Consider the following 21,661-nt stretch of genomic DNA (forward strand, 5'->3'; position numbering starts at 1 on the left):
CGCACCCAAATCGAAGCATCGCAACCTAACTCCTCGTTAGGAGTTCAAATCCCCCGAACCTGTGGAGCAGCTTGTAGGAGCCTTGACAACTCAGGATCCCATCAGGTAAGTACAGCGGGGATTGACGGTGGGCGGGATAGGGGGTTAGGTGACCTTTACAGCTTTTACAGGCAAAGAAACACATCCATTCCAGTGTGGACAGTTTTCTGGCTGTGCTGGGCACACAGCCTGCCTGTCCTCCAATGACCAAGACTTGTGCTAAGAGGCCCCCCTGCTCTTCACTGGGAAGATCAGTGTCTTGCTGTATCTCTGCCTCTTGTTGACACCCTCCACCCCCACCCCGGCAGTCTTCACTCCGCCTCTCCAAGCCTGTAATGCAGCTGAGAACAAAGGTCATGTGATAATTAAAAAAAAAAAAAAAAAAAGGATTTTTATATGTACAATATATTTCCAAAAGTATTGGGACACCTGTCTTTACACGCACATGAACTTCTTTCGGGTTGAGGTCAGGACTCTGTGCAGGCCAGTCAAGTTCCTCCACCCCAAACTCGCTCATCCATGTCTTTATGGACCTTGCCTTGTGCACTTGAAGGGGCCATCCCCAAACAAAGTTATAAGCATGAAATTGTCCCGGTATGCCAACGCCTTAAGTTCCCTTCACTGGAACTAAGGGGCCAAACCCAACCCCTGAAAAACAACCCCACACCATAATCCCCCCTCCACCAAATGATTTGGACCAGTGCACAAAGCAAGGTCCATAAAGACATGGATGAGTGAGTTTGGGGTGGAGGAACATGACTGGCCTGCACAGAGTCCTGACCTCAACCCGATAGAACACCTTTGGGATGAATAAAACTGTGAGCCAGGCCTTCTCGTCCACAGCAGTGCCTGACCTCACAAATGCGCCTCTGGAAGAATGGTGAAACATTCCCATAGACACACTCCTAAACCTTGTGGACAGCCTTCCCAGAAGAGTTGAAGCTGTTATAGCTGCAAAGGGTGGGCCAACTCAATATTGAACCCTACGGACTAAGACTGGGATGCCATTAAAGTTCATGTGCGTGTAAAGGCAGACTTCCCATTACTTTTGGCATTATAGTTTTATATATATTATATATATATATATATACACACACACACACATACATACATACACACAGTTGTGCTGAAAAGTTTGCATACCCTTGGTAAATAGGTAATAGTATGTACCATTTTAAAAAGAAAACATGAGTAAGCAGGCAACACACATTTTCTTAATTTCTTATGGGATTTCTATTCAACTGTAGGCCATAGAAGAAAGGCACAATTATAAAACAAAACATGGCAACAAATAAACAAATTAAATGTCCCCTGTTCAAAAGTCTGCATACCCTTTGTTCCTAATACTCTGTATTGCCCCCTTTAGCATCATGACAGTGTGCAGTCTTTTGTAATAGGTGTCTAGAACAACCTGAATTAATGCAGGTGGTATAATTTGTCTTGGCAAAATGCCTCCAGGTCATGCAAAGTCTTTGGTTATCTTACATGAACCACACGTTTGAGATCTAACCACTTTCTGTTTTTTTTAAATCTTCTGGAGCTCAAGTGGTTAAAGTCAGGAGACTGTGATGGCCACTCCAGAACCTTCACTTTTGTCTGCTGTAATCACTGGAGGGTCAATTTGGCCCTGTGATTGGGGTCATTGTCACGCTGGAAAGTCCAAGAGCGTCCCATACACAGCTTTCGTACAGAAGAATGCAAATTGTCTGCCAGTATTTGCTGATCACATGCTGGATTCATTTTTGCCATCAATTTTCACAAGATTCCCTGTGCCTTTAGAGCTCCCCCCCCCCCTCGAAACATCAGTGAGCCACCACCATGCTTTACAGTCATGGGGTGGTATTCTTGTCGCTATAGGCCTTGTTGACCTCTCTCCAGACATATCGCTTATGGTTGTGCCCATAAAGCTCTATTTTGATCTTGACACTCCAGGTTACAGTGTGCCAGAAGCTATGAGGCGTGTTAAGGTGTTGTTGGGCATGTTGTAACCAGGTTTTTTATGGCATTGGCGCAGTAAAGGCTTCTTTCTGGCAACTTGAACATGCAGCTTATTTTTGTATTGCATTGTGCTCATTGAAACAATCACGCCATCTTGCTCCACGAAGGCTGCCACTAGTACACATACATCTAGATAATAGAAGAGACTACAACAGATACTCATGGAGTTTCAACATTGTCCTAGCTTGCGCCCATTTTACCCCATGTTCTGCCTTGGTCTACCTGACCTTGGCTTGGTATCAAGAGATCTCTGAGTTTGCCACTTCTAAATAAGTGATTGAACAGTACCGACTGGCATATTCAAGACTTTAGATATCTTTATAAAGTTCCATTACCTGGTTACACAGGTCTTTTGACAGTTCTTTTCTGCTTCCTGTGGCTTAGTGCATCCACGTGAGAGCCAACTCTGACTATTTATACACAAATTGCAATTTAAAAAGTCTCAGATGTGGGCAATTAACCTTTAATTGCCATTTTAACCTGTTTTTGTCATGTTGTGTGTCTGTGCCAAGGCCAAACATTCCAGGGAATGTAACCTTTTGATCAGTGAGATTTGGGCGATTTCATTACGATTTAAAAAGGAGCCAAACAAATGTGATAATAAATTACTTTATATGATCAATACCCTTAAATAAAAGGCAGTTCTTTGGCATGGTCACATTTTAAAATATCAATGGCAAAATTTACTTTTCAGCAGCAAATATATATATATATATATATATATATATACATATTTATACTTATACACACACACACAGAGTCATGGCCAAAAATATTGTCAGCAATGGAATGAAGGAAATCCTGGATAGCCGCACTCTGGGATGAAGACGTCTTTATTGAAATAAAAATCCACAATGCAGTCAAATTACAGGAAAGTACAGGGTGATAAATAGGCTAACGCGTTTCACATCATCTGATGCTTATTCGTAGCTATGAATAAGCATCCGATGACGTGAAACGCGTTAGCCTATTTATCACCCTGTACTTTCCTGTAATTTGACTGCATTGTGGATTTTTATTTCAATAAAGACGCTATGAATAAGCATCCGATGATGTGAAACGCGTTAGCCTATTTATCACCCTGTACTTTCCTGTAATTTGACTGCATTGTGGATTTTTATTTCAATAAAGACATCTTCATCCCAGAGTGCGGCTATCCAGGATTTCCTTCATTCCATTGCTACTCATGCAAAGCCAGCACCTGGAACAAGTTTTCATTGGGGCGGTGTCATCTTGAAGCAAGGAGTGTTTGTGAGCTGCAATTCTTTTTACTTTGTCAAAAATATTGGCACCCCTGCATTTCTGTCAGATAATACACCACTTCGCCCAGAAAATTGTTGCAATTACAAATGCTTTGGCATTCTTATATTTCTTTCTTTTGTTTGTATTGGTATGGCACAAAAAAGTGGCGAAACAAAAAGCCAAATCTGACACATGCCACAAAAAACTACAAAAATGGACTGGACAAAATTATAGACACCCTCAATTTACTATTTGGTAGCACACCCCTTGGAAAAAATAACTGAAATCAATCGCTTCTTGTAACCATCAATGAGTTTCTTCCACCTCTCTGCTGATTTTTGACCACTCTTCTTTCGCCATCTGCTCCAGGTCTCTCAGATTGGAAGGGTTCCTTCTCCCAACTGCTGTTTTGAGAATTCTCCACAGGTGCTCTATGGGATTTTGATCTGGACATATGGCTGGGCCAGTTCAGTACTCTACAGTGCTTTGTCTTAAACCATTTCTGGGTGCTCCTTGACGTGCGCTTTGGGTCATTGCTGTAAGACCATGAGCTCTGACACTGGACCCCAGAATTCTTTGGTAGTCTTCAGATTTCATACTGCCATGCACACAGTCAAAACATCCAGTGCTTGAAGCAGCCCCAAAACATCAGTGAACCTCCGCATTGTTTGACTGTAAGGACTGCATTCTTTTCAGAAAAAGAAATGAGGCCTTTATAGAAAACAGTAGAATGATGGGTTTACCATAAAAGCTGTAATTTTGTTTCATCTGTCCACAGCACATTCTCCCAAAGGGATCTTGGCTTCCTCATGTAAGTTTAGGCAAATGCTTTGATCAATTTTTTTTTTTACATCCACGTCCAGGGAGATTAGCTGTAGTGCCATGGGCCGTAAACCTTTTGACAATTTAGATCTCTGGCGATGGACTTATGACCTTGAGGTTGTTCATGCTTTTCTACAATTTTTGCTCTCAAATCCTCAGACAATTCTTTGCTGCTCTTTCTCTTCTCCATGCTTCGTGTGGCACAGAGAGAAACAAAACAGAAAGGTTGAGGAAATTCTTCACCATTTTAACTGGTTGCTGTCGTGATTTCTATATTCTCAGCACCTGTTCATTGATACAGGTGAATTTAATTACAAATTACAGGAGCATCAAAAACTTAGAATGCAATTATTTCTTACAATTTTGAGAAGGTGCCAATAATTCTGTCCAGTCTATTTTCGGAGTTTGAGTGGAATGTGTCAGATTTGGCTTTTCTCCACTTTGTGTCATACCAATACAAACAAAAGAAAAAACATGAGAATGCCTAAACATTTGTAATTGCAACAATTTGCTGGGCAAAGTGGTGCATTATGCAGGGGTGCCATCATTTTTGCCCATGACTATACAGTGAGGGAAAAAGTGTTTTGATTGACTCACAGCAGAGCGCGCTGTGATTTGCCAAAACATGCAGGTCACGTGCATGCTTTGGCCAATCATCAGACATCAATGCACTGCAATCTCGCAGTCAATTATGGGGCGTTCTGCGGCGCTCGAATAAGCCACAAATGCCCCCATAATGCTCGGAATTCGGCGAACACCCGATGTTCAAGTCGAACTTACATTCGACTCAAACCGCAGGCTCATCCCTACTTTACAGCATCAAAGGGATGGGGCCATGTACTGTCAAATCTTGGGCGAGAACCTCCTTCCCTTAGCCAGGGCATTGAAAATGGGTTGTGGATGGGTATTCGAGCATGACAATGACCCAAAACAAATGGCCAAGGCAACAAAGGAGTGGCTCATGAAGAAGCACGTTAAGGTCCTGGAGTGGCCTAACCAGTCCCCAGACCTTAATCCTATAGAAAATATGTGGAGGGAGCTGAAGGTTTGAGTTACCAAATGTCAGCCTCGAAACCTTTATGACTTGGAGAGGATCTGTAAAGAGGAGTGGGACAAAATCCCTCCTGAGATGTGTGCAAACCTGGTGGCCAACTACAAGAAACATTTGACCACTGTGATTGCCAGCAAGGGTTTTGCCACTAAGTACTAAGTCATGTTTTCCGAAGGGGTCAAATACTTTTTTCACTCATGAAAATGCAAATCAATTTATAACTTTTTTTAAAAGCATTTTTCTGGATTTTTTTTTTTTTCTGTCTCTCAATGTTAAAATAAACCTACCATTAAAATTATAGACTGATCATTTCTTTGTCAGTAGGCAAACGTCCAAAATCAGCAGGGGATAAAATACTCCCCCCCCCCCCCCTCTGTCTCTCTATATATACAGTGGGGATGGAAAGTATTCAGACCACCTTCAATGTTTCACTCTTTATTATATTGCAGCCATTTGCTAATATCATTCAAGTTTCAAGTTCATTTTTTTTCCTCATTAATGTACACACAGCACCACATATTGACAGAAAACACAGAATTGTTGACATTTTTGCAGATTTATTAAAAAAGAAAAACAGAAATATCACATGGTCCTAAGTATTCAGACCCTTTGCTCAGTATTTAGTAGAAGCACCCTTTTGATCTAATACAGTCATGAGTCTTTTTGGGAAAGATGCAACAAGTTTTTCACAGCTGGATTTGGGGATCCTCTGCCATTCCTCCTTACAGATCCTCTCCAGTTCTGTCAGGTTGGATGGTAAACGTTGGTGGACAGCCATTTTAGGTCTCTCCAGAGATGCTCAATTGGGCTTAAGTCAGGGTTCTGGCTGGGCCATTCAAGAACAGTCACGGAGTTGTTGTGAAGCCACTCCTTCATTATTTTAGCTGTGTGCTTGGTTTTCTCCACACATACCGCTTAGAATTAAGGCCAAAAAGTTCTATCTTGGTCTCATCAGACCAAAGAATCTTATTTCTCACCATCTTGGAGTCCTTCGGGTGTTTTTTTTTAGCAAACTCCATGCAGGCTTTCAAGTGTCTTGCACTGAGGAGAGGCTTCCGTCGGGCCACTCTGCCATAAAGCCCTGACTGGTGGAGGGCTGCAGTGATGGTTGACTTTCTCCCGACTGCATCTCTGGAGTTCAGCCACAGTGATCTTTGGGTTCTTCTTTGCCTCTCTCACCAAGGCTCTTCTCTCCCGATAGCTCAGTTTGGCCGGACGGCCAGCTCTAGGAAGGGTTCAGGTCGTCCCAAATGTCTTCCATTTATAGATTATGGAGGCCACTGTGCTCTTAGGAACCTTAAGTGCAGCAGAATTTTTTTTGTAACCTTGGCCAGATCTGTGCCTTGCCACGATTCTGTCTCTGAGCTCTTCAGGCAGTTCCTTTGACCTCATGATTCTCATTTGCTCTGACATGCACTGTGAGCTGTAAGGTCTTATATAGACAGGTGTGTGGCTTTCCTAATCAAGTCCAATCAGTATAATCAAACACAGCTGGACTCAAATGAAGGTGTAGAACCATCTCAAGGATGATCAGAAGAAATGGACAGCACCTGAGTTAAATATATGATTGTCACAGCAAAGGGTCTGAATACTTAGGACCACGTGATATTTCAGTTTTTCTCTTTTAATAAATCTGCAAAAATGTCAACAATTCTGTGTTTTTCTGTCAATGTGGGGTGCTGTGTGTACATAAATGAGAAAAAAAAATGAACTTACATGAATTTAGCAAATGGCTGCAATATAACAGAGTGAAAAATTTAAGGGGGTCTGAATACTTTCCATCCTCACTATATATATATATATATATATATATTTATTATATTATATTATAATTTGCCTTTCATTTCTATTTTAAACTGAATGAGTTCTTTTACAAGGTAGGAGTTCATTATTTAACTTGTGGATTAGTCCTCACTTTTTATACCATTTACAATTGAGAGGACACAAAGTAAGAATATGCAAAAAGAGAAGGGAAAGTGGGACTTTGATTGAGATAGATGACTTTGTGGAGGCAAAATTGGAATAAATGCAAAATTGTTTTATTAATGACAAACATTGTAAAGAATATGGCAATAAAGTAACCACATATACATTCAATACAGTAATTAGTATAGACTCCACCCACACATAACATACAAGTGTGGCATGGAAAATAGTTTTGCATGAGTATGGTATAGTCAAAGCAGTTCAAAGGTACATAACATAAGGTAAATTTATATTATTACATATGACATAAAAACAGCACCAGCGGCAGGAGTATGGATGTAGCAAGTATAACCAAAATGGATGAATACATAAATGTCAGAATTATTAATCTGCTGCAGACTGAATTTCAATGTGTCCATTACAGACACAAGTAGCATCACTTGTGCCCGACGCGTTTCGTGTAGAGACACTCCTCAGGGGCAGATGCTAAAATATATCTGCAGAGTGTAAAGAAAAAAGTGGTGACATTAGTCTAATTCTAATTAATAATGTAGCAATAGGGCAGATTATCTCGTCCTAAATACTCACATAGGGTCCAAAACGGTAAAATGTTGCGGCAATGTGATCAACGTCCCAATAAAGCCTCCCCCGGGAACTGAGGTAATTGCAGCCGCGCACGGTAGGGCACACGCAACAAAACCTCCCGATGACCCAAGGCACAAATTGCTGGTGCAAGTGAAATATTGCGGTGGCCTGAAAGGGCAACCTGAAGTGATATGAGAAGGTCAAAAAAAGAGAATGTGAAAGTGAGAATGAGTAAAAATGTGAAAGAATGAAAAAAAAAAAAAAAAAAAAATGAGTACAAATAGTGAAATAAATGGAATGTGATATAAAAGAGGGGGGTGTAAGTTGACTAAGTGTATGAACTATGTGAGCATTATTAATGTTGCGTGAAAAGGTGAAAGGTGGCAACAGTGATAACAAAAATAAATAAAATAAAACATGGTGACAAACAATTGTGGATGACCTAGGAAGTGACTTACGTGTTGGAGCAGGGCTAAAAACAAAGGGAAGTGTTGAATGCGATGTGATGACTCGGAGGTGTATCAGCAAGAGTGTGACAGGGGAGGCAGCTTATATGTACCCCGCACACGTGCACGCCGGCTCTTACCAGCGTCACGCTGGCGTGTGATAGGCAGGAAGGGGCCCCGGAGAGGGCGGTAAGCACCGCCCTCCACAGAAGCCCATATTCACTGCCAGAACAGCCTAGATGGAAATCACGTGCCCTGTGCGTTGGCCCCAATCATGACGCCACACGCATAGGGCAGGGTGCGTGGCGCCGATGCTCTGTAGGCATCCGCCCGCTACCCCGTAACACTCCCCGCCCCCCGGTGGGCGGAGAGGGGGGAGGGGGAGGGGGAGGCACATAGAGAGCATCGCAGCTCCCGGGTAGAGGACCAACAAGGAACCGGAGATCACCACAACCGCAACATACCCCAAATGAACTGGCGCAACGGCACTGTAGAACTACATGGATACAAAATTAATGTACCCTGAGTGTGTAAATACCGGGTATGGTGGCATAACCACCCGGAACTTACAAACCTCACACTGGGGTAGTAGGGGAACACTACCAACCCAGTCATCAAATCTCCATCCCTGTTCAAATCGAATAGAAAGGGGGGGGAAAATTGGGACTTTAATTGAGGCACATATGCGGTGTGCCTCCATCCCTATGCTAAGTGCAAAAAGAGAAGGGAAAGTGGGACTTTGATTGAGATAGATGACTTTGTGGAGGCAAAATTGGAATAAATGCAAAATTGTTTTATTAATGACAAACATTGTAAAGAATATGGCAATAAAGTAACCACATATACATTCAATACAGTAATTAGTATAGACTCCACCCACACATAACATACAAGTGTGGCATGGAAAATAGTTTTGCATGAGTATGGTATAGTCAAAGCAGTTCAAAGGTACATAACATAAGGTAAATTTATATTATTACATATGACATAAAAACAGCACCAGCGGCAGGAGTATGGATGTAGCAAGTATAACCAAAATGGATGAATACATAAATGTCAGAATTATTAATCTGCTGCAGACTGAATTTCAATGTGTCCATTACAGACACAAGTAGCATCACTTGTGCCCGACGCGTTTCGTGTAGAGACACTCCTCAGGGGCAGATGCTAAAATATATCTGCAGAGTGTAAAGAAAAAAGTGGTGACATTAGTCTAATTCTAATTAATAATGTAGCAATAGGGCAGATTATCTCGTCCTAAATACTCACATAGGGTCCAAAACGGTAAAATGTTGCGGCAATGTGATCAACGTCCCAATAAAGCCTCCCCCGGGAACTGAGGTAATTGCAGCCGCGCACGGTAGGGCACACGCAACAAAACCTCCCGATGACCCAAGGCACAAATTGCTGGTGCAAGTGAAATATTGCGGTGGCCTGAAAGGGCAACCTGAAGTGATATGAGAAGGTCAAAAAAAGAGAATGTGAAAGTGAGAATGAGTAAAAATGTGAAAGAATGAAAAAAAAAAAAAAAAAAAAAAAAAAAAAATGAGTACAAATAGTGAAATAAATGGAATGTGATATAAAAGAGGGGGGTGTAAGTTGACTAAGTGTATGAACTATGTGAGCATTATTAATGTTGCGTGAAAAGGTGAAAGGTGGCAACAGTGATAACAAAAATAAATAAAATAAAACATGGTGACAAACAATTGTGGATGACCTAGGAAGTGACTTACGTGTTGGAGCAGGGCTAAAAACAAAGGGAAGTGTTGAATGCGATGTGATGACTCGGAGGTGTATCAGCAAGAGTGTGACAGGGGAGGCAGCTTATATGTACCCCGCACACGTGCACGCCGGCTCTTACCAGCGTCACGCTGGCGTGTGATAGGCAGGAAGGGGCCCCGGAGAGGGCGGTAAGCACCGCCCTCCACAGAAGCCCATATTCACTGCCAGAACAGCCTAGATGGAAATCACGTGCCCTGTGCGTTGGCCCCAATCATGACGCCACACGCATAGGGCAGGGTGCGTGGCGCCGATGCTCTGTAGGCATCCGCCCGCTACCCCGTAACACTCCCCGCCCCCCGGTGGGCGGAGAGGGGGGAGGGGGAGGGGGAGGCACATAGAGAGCATCGCAGCTCCCGGGTAGAGGACCAACAAGGAACCGGAGATCACCACAACCGCAACATACATAGTGTGAGGTTTGTAAGTTCCGGGTGGTTATGCCACCATACCCGGTATTTACACACTCAGGGTACATTAATTTTGTATCCATGTAGTTCTACAGTGCCGTTGCGCCAGTTCATTTGGGGTATGTTGCGGTTGTGGTGATCTCCGGTTCCTTGTTGGTCCTCTACCCGGGAGCTGCGATGCTCTCTATGTGCCTCCCCCTCCCCCTCCCCCCTCTCCGCCCACCGGGGGGCGGGGAGTGTTACGGGGTAGCGGGCGGATGCCTACAGAGCATCGGCGCCACGCACCCTGCCCTATGCGTGTGGCGTCATGATTGGGGCCAACGCACAGGGCACGTGATTTCCATCTAGGCTGTTCTGGCAGTGAATATGGGCTTCTGTGGAGGGCGGTGCTTACCGCCCTCTCCGGGGCCCCTTCCTGCCTATCACACGCCAGCGTGACGCTGGTAAGAGCCGGCGTGCACGTGTGCGGGGTACATATAAGCTGCCTCCCCTGTCACACTCTTGCTGATACACCTCCGAGTCATCACATCGCATTCAACACTTCCCTTTGTTTTTAGCCCTGCTCCAACACGTAAGTCACTTCCTAGGTCATCCACAATTGTTTGTCACCATGTTTTATTTTATTTATTTTTGTTATCACTGTTGCCACCTTTCACCTTTTCACGCAACATTAATAATGCTCACATAGTTCATACACTTAGTCAACTTACACCCCCCTCTTTTATATCACATTCCATTTATTTCACTATTTGTACTCATTTTTTTTTTTTTTTTTCATTCTTTCACATTTTTACTCATTCTCACTTTCACATTCTCTTTTTTTGACCTTCTCATATCACTTCAGGTTGCCCTTTCAGGCCACCGCAATATTTCACTTGCACCAGCAATTTGTGCCTTGGGTCATCGGGAGGTTTTGTTGCGTGTGCCCTACCGTGCGCGGCTGCAATTACCTCAGTTCCCGGGGGAGGCTTTATTGGGACGTTGATCACATTGCCGCAACATTTTACCGTTTTGGACCCTATGTGAGTATTTAGGACGAGATAATCTGCCCTATTGCTACATTATTAATTAGAATTAGACTAATGTCACCACTTTTTTCTTTACACTCTGCAGATATATTTTAGCATCTGCCCCTGAGGAGTGTCTCTACACGAAACGCGTCGGGCACAAGTGATGCTACTTGTGTCTGTAATGGACACATTGAAATTCAGTCTGCAGCAGATTAATAATTCTGACATTTATGTATTCATCCATTTTGGTTATACTTGCTACATCCATACTCCTGCCGCTGGTGCTGTTTTTATGTCATATGTAATAATATAAATTTACCTTATGTTATGTACCTTTGAACTGCTTTGACTATACCATACTCATGCAAAACTATTTTCCATGCCACACTTGTATGTTATGTGTGGGTGGAGTCTATACTAATTACTGTATTGAATGTATATGTGGTTACTTTATTGCCATATTCTTTACAATGTTTGTCATTAATAAAACAATTTTGCATTTATTCCAATTTTGCCTCCACAAAGTCATCTATCTCAATCAAAGTCCCACTTTCCCTTCTCTTTTTGCACTTAGCATAGGGATGGAGGCACACCGCATATGTGCCTCAATTAAAGTCCCAATTTCCCCCCCCCTTTCTATTCACAAAGTAAGAATATATCTCCCCTGACAGCAATAAAAACATTAAATGGTTTAAAGCAAATAAGAGCGCCAAACAAAAAAGGTATAAAGGTCCAAGAGTATTTAATGCAGAAGTCCAAAGATGACCATCCAACGCGTTTTGTGGGCTATGGAAATGGTTCTGGAATAAAGGAGCCAATTATTTCACAGTTGATCTGATCTCTATTGACTAATAATCCAACAAAATAATGAGTTTAAGCCCAGATGAAGGTGGAAGTGTTATAGACCCTAAAACAAGTCATGTTATATTTAAGCTTCTGCAACAAAATTAAAAAAAAAAAAAAAAAAAAAAACATTTTGGCCGACATCAAGCTGAGCTCTTTAATGTGCACTTAAAAATTTGTTAAAAAGATGATGTTCTCTCTAAGACACATTACTGTCAAAGCATATCAATGTAATGGTTCATTTTATGTTGCATTAATAGACATTCATCGTAACAAAAAGATTCCTGAAGAAAAATCAGCAGTGAATGGAACTACAACGTCCTCTTTAATTTTATCCTGCAGCCTTTAAAACCATTTTTCATGCAGATCTATGATACATGAACAGCTGGAGATAAGCAAATAAAATGACACTATGACTGTCAGACTTTTTGGGATATTGCTATTCTCAATCAAGGAACTTTATTTAGAATTCATTATGAAGATTTATTGGCTGTGCCTAGCACACAGACAACAAATACTGAGGTGTCCAACTAACAGAGAGAGTAATCTGTGAGTTTAACATGCTTGAGTTGTACTAATTCTGTTCATACATGCTGCTATACTGTGATGGGTGATTATTTTAGGGTCTGTGTTGTTGGGCTTTTGTTCATGCGCTTAGTCTACAACCATCTTGGCTCCTACCTCACTGAAAACAACCTTCTTGACCGCTTACAGTCTGGCTTTCACTCCACAGAAACTACTCTACTAATGATTTAATAACTGCTAAAACCAATGGGCACTACTCCATACTCCTACTACCAAAGCTCTCTGTGACCTTCGATACTGTTGACCACTCACGCCTTCTCAATAGACTCCACTGCCTTGGCCTCCAAAATTCTACTATTATCCTGTTTCTCCTCCTACCTATCACATCACTCCTTCAGTGTTATCTACAACTCTGCCTCCTGCTCTCCACTTCACATTTCTGTGGGGGTCCCCCAAGGCTCTGTTTTTGGACCCCTTCTCTTTTGTATTTACAGCCCCTCTCTTGGTCACTTGATATCCTCCCGCGGCTTCCAATACCATCTCTACGCCGATGACACCCAAATCTATCTGTCTATTCCTCACCTCATCCCTTCAGTCTCCTCTCGCATTACTAACTGACATACCGACATGGATGTCACACCACTTCCTTAACCACTTCCCTCCCGGTCAATAGCATATTGACGTCCGGGAAGTGGTTGCGTTATCCTGACTGGGTGTCATATGACGTCCAGCAGGATAACTTGCCTGCGCGAACCCGCGGGGGCGCGCAGCGCGCCGATCGGGGGCGGCGTGTGTCCCTTGGACACAGCGCTTCCCCGATCTAGGTAAACAGCCAATTTTATTAGCTGTTTACCCCGCGATCGGCTGTGTCAAGTCACAGCCGATCACCTGTCACAATAAACTCGGCGCCGTGCTCCGTGTGCGCCGCCGAAGGCATCCAGAGCAGGGATCGAGAAAGGCGAAGGTCCCTTGGACACAGCTCTTCCCCGATCAGGGTAAACAGCCAATGAAATTGGCTGTTTACCATGTGACCGGCTGTGTCCAATCACAGCCGGTCACAAATGTAAACAATGAGTAGTTGTTACTATCTGATCCCTGCTCTCTCCTCACACACCGATCGTGAGAGGAGAGAGCAGGGATCAGTGAATGAAATCAGTGTCTGTCTGACATTTTACTGTATTGTACTGTGCACAACACGCCCCCCCCAATAAAGAGGACCTGTCACACAGCCCAGCCAATCAGCCCATCTGTCAATCAGCCCATCTGTCACAGGCCCACCGCCATCGGTACCGCCACACAGGCTACCAGTACCGCCATCGGTACCACCACCAGTAACGCCACTAGTACCTCCATCAGGCCCACCATCTTTACTGCAACACAGGCCACTACCAGTATCGCCATTAGTGCCGCCATCGGTACCACCACCACCCGTACCACCGTCAGTACCGCCATCGGTACCACCACCACCCATACTGCTACCTGTACCGCCATCACCACCTGTACCGCCACCACCACCCATACCGCCATTGGTACCACCACCTGTACCGCCATCGGTACCACCACCTCCCGTACTGCCACCGGTACCGCAATCACCACCTGTACCGCCACCGGTACCGCAATCTCCACCTGTACCGCCACCACCACCTGTACCGCCATCGGTACCACTACCACCATACCACCACCGGTACCGCCACCACCACCTGTACCGCCACCACCGCCCGTACCACCATTGGTACCACCACCACCCATACCGCCATCTGTACCACCACACAGGCCCGCCACTAATACCTCAATCGGTACCACTACCACCAGCAGTACCATTACACAGGCCCGCCAATAAGCATTGCCATGATGTCCCAAAGGGTTTACACACCTGAGGGGGCATATGAGATTCTTGCCATGTCGGATGATGAGAGCAGCGGGGAGCTCACATCATCTGGTTCGGAATATGAGCCAGTGGAGGATAGTGGATCAGAGTCCGAGTCCGCGGAGGAAACCGTCCCTCCCAAAAGAATAAGATCAGGACCAAGATCAGGAGATCTGCCCACCACCAGCAGCGCCAGACCCCAGGAAGAGGAGCCCAGTACAAGCACTGGAATTACCCGCCCAACCCGAAGAACCCAGCCCCAGTCCTACCTTCCCGATACCCTGGCAAACCCCTTATGGTTGCCTGCCAACTCAGGATCCGCTATCATCCCCCCTTTCACCGCACAGCCAGGTGTGCAGCCCGACACTACAAATTTTTCTGAATTCGATTATTTTTCTTTATTTTTCCCACAGGATTTTCTGCAAAATATGGTGGATCAAACTAATTTGTATGCATCCCAATTTATTGCTGCCAACCCCAATTCTTCCTACGCCTGCATGTTCCAGTGGCGATGTGTCACACTGGATGAATTTAAATTGTTTTTGGGCCTAACATTCAATATGGGGCTTACAAAAAAGAACGAAGTCCATGCATATTGGACCACCCACCCCATCCAACACATGCCCATATATTCCGCTGTCATGTCCAGGACAAGATACGACATGATTATGCGTTTTCTCCACTTCAATGACAATTCACAGTGCCCTCCCCGAGATCATCCCAACCATGACAAATTGTACAAGATACGCCCCCTAATCAATTCCTTTTCCCAGCGATTTAGAGAAGTTTTTAACCCAGACCAAAAAATTTGTGTGGACGAGTCACTCATACATTTCACTGGCCGACTGCACTTTAAGCAGTATATACCAAGCAAGAGAGCCAGGTATGGGCTGAAGTTAAATAAATTATGCGATCGAGCCACTGGATATGTCTTCACATTCCGTATCTACGAAGGCAAAGACTCCCAGCTCCTGCCCCATGATTGCCCCACATATATTGGAACCAGTGGGAAAATTGTCTGGGAGCTGGCATACCCCCTATTTGACAAAGGATACCATTTATATGTCGACAACTATTATACCAGCCTGCCCCTTTTTCGTCACCTTTATAGTAAAAAAAAACCCCGGCCTGTGTTACCTTAAAAAAAAAACGTAAGGGATTCCCACAAAATCTGTTGGCAAAAAAATTACAAAAGGGAGAATCGGCATTCATGAGGAATGAGGAGGTGTTGGCCATGAAGTGGAGGGACAAGAAAGATGTCCACATCCTCTCTACCATCCACAATGACACCGTGGTGGAGATCCAAAGAAGACGTGGCCCCATTGTAAAGCCCGAATGTGTCCACGACTACAATATGTATATAAGGGGGTGGATTTAAACGATCAGATGCTACAGCCCTATTTATCAAACAGAAAGTCCCGTTACTGATACAAGAAAGTTGCCTTTCACCTGTTTCACATGGCCCTTTTTAATTTGTTTGTCTGCTACCAAAAAGCAACTCAAAACCAACAAGTCACCTACCTCAAGTATATTGAATATATCGTCACTGCCCTCATTTACCAACAAGGTCCCGCCCCAGGAAGCATTCGCTCGGATAATGTGAGTCGACTTCACGAGCAACACTTTCCCTATAGCATTCCCCCCACAGAATCTGGAAGAAGACGCCAATTGAAATGCCGTGTATGCAGCAGAGGAGGAGTAAGAAGAGATTCCAGCTATTATTGTCCCCAATGTCCCTCTCTACCTGGCCTGTGCATCGGAGATTGCGTCAAAAATTATCATACATCCATCTAATATTAGTTCCCTGTATTATTACCAGACTGCCATTTCCCCATTTGCCTGCTACCATGTTAATTAACTGACCCTGGCCTGTTTACCGACGATGTCTTTGCTTGCCGATTTAAACCACGTTTCTGACTTCCATGTGCACCAACCTCAGCCTGTTTACCGACAATGCCTCTGCCTGCCTATTTAAACAACGTTTCTGACTTCCATGTATACCGACCTTGGACTGTTAATCGACCATGTTTTTGCCTGCCACTTGGACTGATCTTTTGGCCATCTACTTTAGTACACAGGGGTCTCACATATGTGAGGGGCTTCAGAATAGCGTTCTGAGTAGAGAAAACCAGTTTTTCGTTTTCTGTGCTCCCAGAACAGGGTCTGGTTGCCCGGAGGCTTCAAAGCGATTTGGGTGGGAGAAGCCTCTACCCCTGTCCTCCTGGCCCTAAGCTTGATGGTTCTTCCTGCTGTTTGGACCAATACTTTGGCTGTGTTGACCATATATGTGCCTGCTGCCTCTACTGACTTTGGACAGTATTTCTGCCGGGACACCTCTGCCTGCTACCAGGACCTGTGCTCTGGCTGTGCTGACAGTGTCTCTGCCTGTACAAACTATGGACAGTATTCCTGCCTGCTGCCTGGATGATTGTTTTTGCTGTCGCTGACCTCATTCCTGCCTGCTGCCTGGACCGATGCTCTCCACTGTGGACCACTGCACTTCTAAAACTGCAGGTAATCTTTTGTTATTTGGTATGTACCTGCTATGTATTAGAAATATGAAGGGCCTTCAAAAATGTGATCGGTAGTCAGAAAATGATATGTGTAATTAATGCTGCTAGAATGCCTGGAGGTTCTACTTGGATTTTGGGCCTCTGTATGTGGCCAGGCTGTGTAAAAGTCTCAAACATGTGGTATCGCCATACTCAGGAGGAGTAGCAGAATGTATTTTGAGGTGTCATTTTTGCTATGTACATGCTATGCGTTATAAATATCTTATAAAGGGACAACTTTGTGTAAAAAAAATGCATTTTCATTTTTTTCCACATTTTCCAAAAACTTCTGGAAAAAAATGAACCATTCAAAAGACTCATTATGCCTCATAGATTATATGTTGGGGTGTTTTCTTTCCAAAATGGGGTCATTTTGTGGACAATTCCATTGTCCTGGTGATCCAGGGCCTTCAAATTGTAATAGGTGGTTGAGAAAGGATATGTGCAATTTATGCTTGTAAAACGCATGAAAGCGCTACTTCAATGTTGGGCCTTTGTATGTGGCCAGGCTGTGTAAAAGTCTCACACATGTGGTATCGCCATACACAGGAGTAGAGGAATGCATTTTGGGGTGTCATTTTTGCTATGCACATGCTATGTGTTAAAAATATCTTATAAATGGACAACTTTGTGTAAAAAAAATGCATTTTCATTTTTTTTCCACATTTTCCAAAAACTTCTGGAAAAAAATGAACCGTTCAAAAGACTCATTATGCCTCATAGATTATAAGTTGGGGTGTTTACTTTCCAAAATGGGGTCATTTTGTGGACAATTCAATTGTCCTGGTGCTCCAGCGCCTTCAAAAGTGTAATAGGTGGTTGAGAAAGGATACTGTATGTGCAATTTATGCTTGTAGAACGCCTGAAAGTGCTACTTCAGTGTTGGCCCTTTGTATGTGGCCAGGCTGTGTAAAAGTCTCACACATCTGGTATCGCTATACTCAGGAGGAGTAGCAGAATGTATTTTGGGGTGTAGTTGCAATTATGCATATGCTGTGTGAGAGAAATAACCTGTTAATATGACCAGTTTGTGTAAAAAAAAAAAAAAATCCTAATTTTCCCAAGAATTGTGGGAAAAAATTACAGCTTCAAAAAACTCACAATGCCTCTTAGTAAATACATTGGACTGTCTTCTTTCCAAAAAGGGGTCATTTGGGGGGTATTTGTACTTTCCTGGCTTGTTAGTGTCTCAAGAAATGAGATAGGCCTTCAGGTGAGATAGTACATCAGGTGTGATCAATTTTCAGTGATTGGCACCATAGTTTGTAGACTCTATAATTTTCACAAAGACCAAATAATATACATTAATTTGGGTTATTTTTACCAAAGATATGTAGCAGTATAAATTTTGTCACAAATTTATGAAGAAAAATTACTTGTTTGAAAAATTTTACAATAGAAACTAAAAAAAAGTAAGTTTTTTTCAAAATTTTCGCCTTTTTTGCTTATATTGCAAAACATGAAAAACCCAGTGGTGATTAAATACCACCAAAAGAAAGCTCTATTTGTGAGAAGAAAATTATAAACATTTTGTTTGGATACAGTGTAGCATGACTGAGTAATTGTCATTCAAAGTGTGAGAGTGCTGAAAGCTGAAAATTGGTCTGGGCGGGAAGGTGCATAAGTGCCTGGTATTGAAGTGGTTAAACAAAATCACTCTAAAACTCAGCTGATGATAATCCCCCTATGGCTTTTCCATCAAAATCAAGAATGCAAACATCAATCCCTCCCCTTATGCCAGGGTACGAGGTGTAAGCCTGGACTCTGATTTGTCCTTTCAGCCCCAAATCCAACTGTCAAAAGCTTGTAGACTTTACTTCTGTAACATCTTTAAAATTTGCCCCTTTTTATCTAATGAAACCGCCAAGCTACTCATTCACTCCCTCGTCATCTCTCGTCTTGACTATTGCAATTCCCTTCTCATAGGCCTACCTCTTCATATGCTATCCCCTCTTCAGTCTATCATGAATGCTGCTGCCAGACTCATTTTACATTACCAAGCGCTTAGTGTCTGCCACCCCTCTCCACCAATCCCTACACTGGCTTCCCATTGTTCAGCGAATTCAATTCAAAATACTAACCACAACATACAAAGCCATTCACAACTCTGAGCTACATCACAAATCTTTTCTCCAAATATCACACAAACCGTCCTCTCCGTTCCTCTCAAGACCTCCTCCTCTCATGCTAGTCTCCAGGACTTCTCCAGAAGCTCTCCCATCCTCTGAAACTCTCTACCTCACTCTGTCTGGCTATCTCCTACTCTGGCTGCCTTTAGGCTATCCCTGAAATCTCATCTCCTCAGGGAAGCCTATCACGCTTCCAACTAATCTTTTATCTCTGCCATCAGCTCATTCCCCACAGTTATAACCTTTTGTACCACTTGCCCCACCCTCTTAGATTGTAAGCTCTCATGAGCAGGGCCCTCTTCACTCTCTTGTATTTTATTGTATCTGTACCGTCTCCCTTTTATATTGTAAAGTGCTGCATAAACTGTCTGCGCTTTATAAATCCTATATAATAATAATAATTCTCCTCCTCTTCCTCTACAAGTCTATGGGAATGCAAAAGCAGCTAGGAGGTGGTAAAATGCAGGTTTGCAGTAGGACAAGTGCATCTGCAATTGACCAGCCATAGGTGTGCGTACATGGGGTGGCGGGTGTGCCTGGGCACATCCTAATCACCCTGTACTGTGCAGATTCCCCCTGCTTTCTGGCTACAGAGAAGGGGACTGGGGAATCTCTGTCCTCAATCCCTTTTCCCTGTTTCACAGACCTCAGGGATCCGTTTAGATCCCTGATAATTCAACAAAGTAAAAAAATTAAATTGTAAAAAAAAAAAAAACTGATAGCAATCTCTGCCCTACCGACACTGTCCACTGCCCTACTGCCATATATATATATATATATATATATATATATATATATATATATATATATATATATATATATATATATATATATATATAAATATACACACACACGTGTGTTTGGGCTTTGCGGTGCACACCCTAATGCAATAGGCTGCGCACACCTCTGTGACCAGGCTTAGGTTACAGAGCATATTATATATTTGTATGTCATGGTAGCCAACATTTTTGCAGGAGGAAAGCACATCGGTATGCAAAGGTCTCTGTGCAGTTAAGGTAATGAGTGGCTGTTACCAAAGGTGGGTTTGTTCCTTAAGTTTTTATTCATTTATTTTTTTTAGTCAACAATTCATACTGCTCCCTCAATCAAGCTTCCCATCAGCACATCACTCTGCCCTCCTACTCAGGCCTACCACCTAGCGATCCAGCATTATTAGTTGGTATGGTGCTGGCAGCCACCTGCACCATGGAAATGCATGGATGCTGTGTGGCTTGGCTCTCTGTATCCTAGTAATCACCAGGTGACTGATCCAGGTAAGCCACAGTGAGGGCAAACAGGGGATTGAACAGGGGAACTTGGTGAAGGGGAAGCCGGATCTGTGTGTCTGGGGGTCAGGGTAACTGAAAGTGGAACTTTAGCCAGAAAATGAAGTCCTACTTGATCACTTCAGGCTGGCCCCTTTTTGCAGTTCTAGCTATGTAAAACATTAAAAATAAGTGCCTGTTCGGTTTAAAATCCAGTAATACACTGTCTCACCCTGTTCTGCACATGCTCAGTTGCTCTCTATTTTTCGGCACGGTGCAGAAAACGTAGGGGCCAATCTGCTGACAGTCTAAAGATTTACTGCTGCTCAGCTCTGGGCTTCGGCAAAATGACCGCCTTCAGCAAGAAGGAACAATACTAGAAGCAATTTACAGCACACACTCATTGTGGTAGCATAATTATCAATGGGAATGTATGTTCCGCAAGGCAAGCTATGTGACATGCCCCCTCCCCTTGCATGGTCTCGGGTAAGTGTATGGAACCTGGAGATAAGCACCATCCATCAAATTTCATTTGTTATTTATTGCTGGCTGTGTGGTCAGAGGTGGGCCAATTGTGCAGCTAACCTTATAAAATTCAATTAAACTTCATGAATGTCAAAGCTTATGTACTTTCTTATAGGTCCCTGTTACATGTAACACTTTTTTCTGTTTAAACAGATATACATCAAGAAGGAAGCGTCTGCAAAGTACAAATGAGCACCTGGAAGACCCAGAAGAAAAAGCTGCACAATTAATGTATAACCAGTAAAAACACTCCCATTATTTGTCAAAAAATAAAACCAGCTTCTAAGAGAATGACCAAAAGTCCCAACTTCATTTATTGGTTCATGTGGACATCACCTAGCATTCTCCAGCTTCTTTTAGTCTAAGGCCCACACTATGGTACATGAACGTACTATGCATTGGTCTGAAATGAGTGTGGACTTTTGGTGGAATTTGTGACCTGTCTGTATTAAGCTCAGTGAAGGTGCAAAGGAGATTGATGCAGTATACAAGGTGACAGTTGAGAATGAATGGCTTGCAATCCCAGCACTGTTCCAGAGTTCCATGGATTGTGCAAGGTAAGCTTCCAGTGCTGGATGACGTTATTGGTAATGCTCCAAAAAACAAGGGGCGGGACATTGTCTGCATAGTTTTACATACAATTTGGTCAA

At 43.3% G+C, this 21,661-nt stretch overlaps 1 protein-coding gene across 2 annotated transcripts in view; it reads left to right on the plus strand.

Moving 5' to 3' along the window:
• Window positions 1-21,286, plus strand: part of MRAP (melanocortin 2 receptor accessory protein) — a 63,594-nt gene extending 42,308 nt beyond the window's left edge. For both annotated transcript variants that reach the window (XM_073617118.1, XM_073617119.1), the window contains one exon: window positions 21,165-21,286. In XM_073617118.1, coding sequence (XP_073473219.1) covers window positions 21,165-21,255 — 91 coding nt within the window. In that variant the 3' untranslated portion in view covers window positions 21,256-21,286. The remainder of the gene's footprint in view (window positions 1-21,164) is intronic.
• Window positions 21,287-21,661: the final 375 nt, after the last annotated feature.

This window comes from Aquarana catesbeiana, linkage group LG02 (assembly GCF_042186555.1).
Source record: "Aquarana catesbeiana isolate 2022-GZ linkage group LG02, ASM4218655v1, whole genome shotgun sequence".
Lineage (NCBI taxonomy): Eukaryota > Metazoa > Chordata > Amphibia > Anura > Ranidae > Aquarana > Aquarana catesbeiana.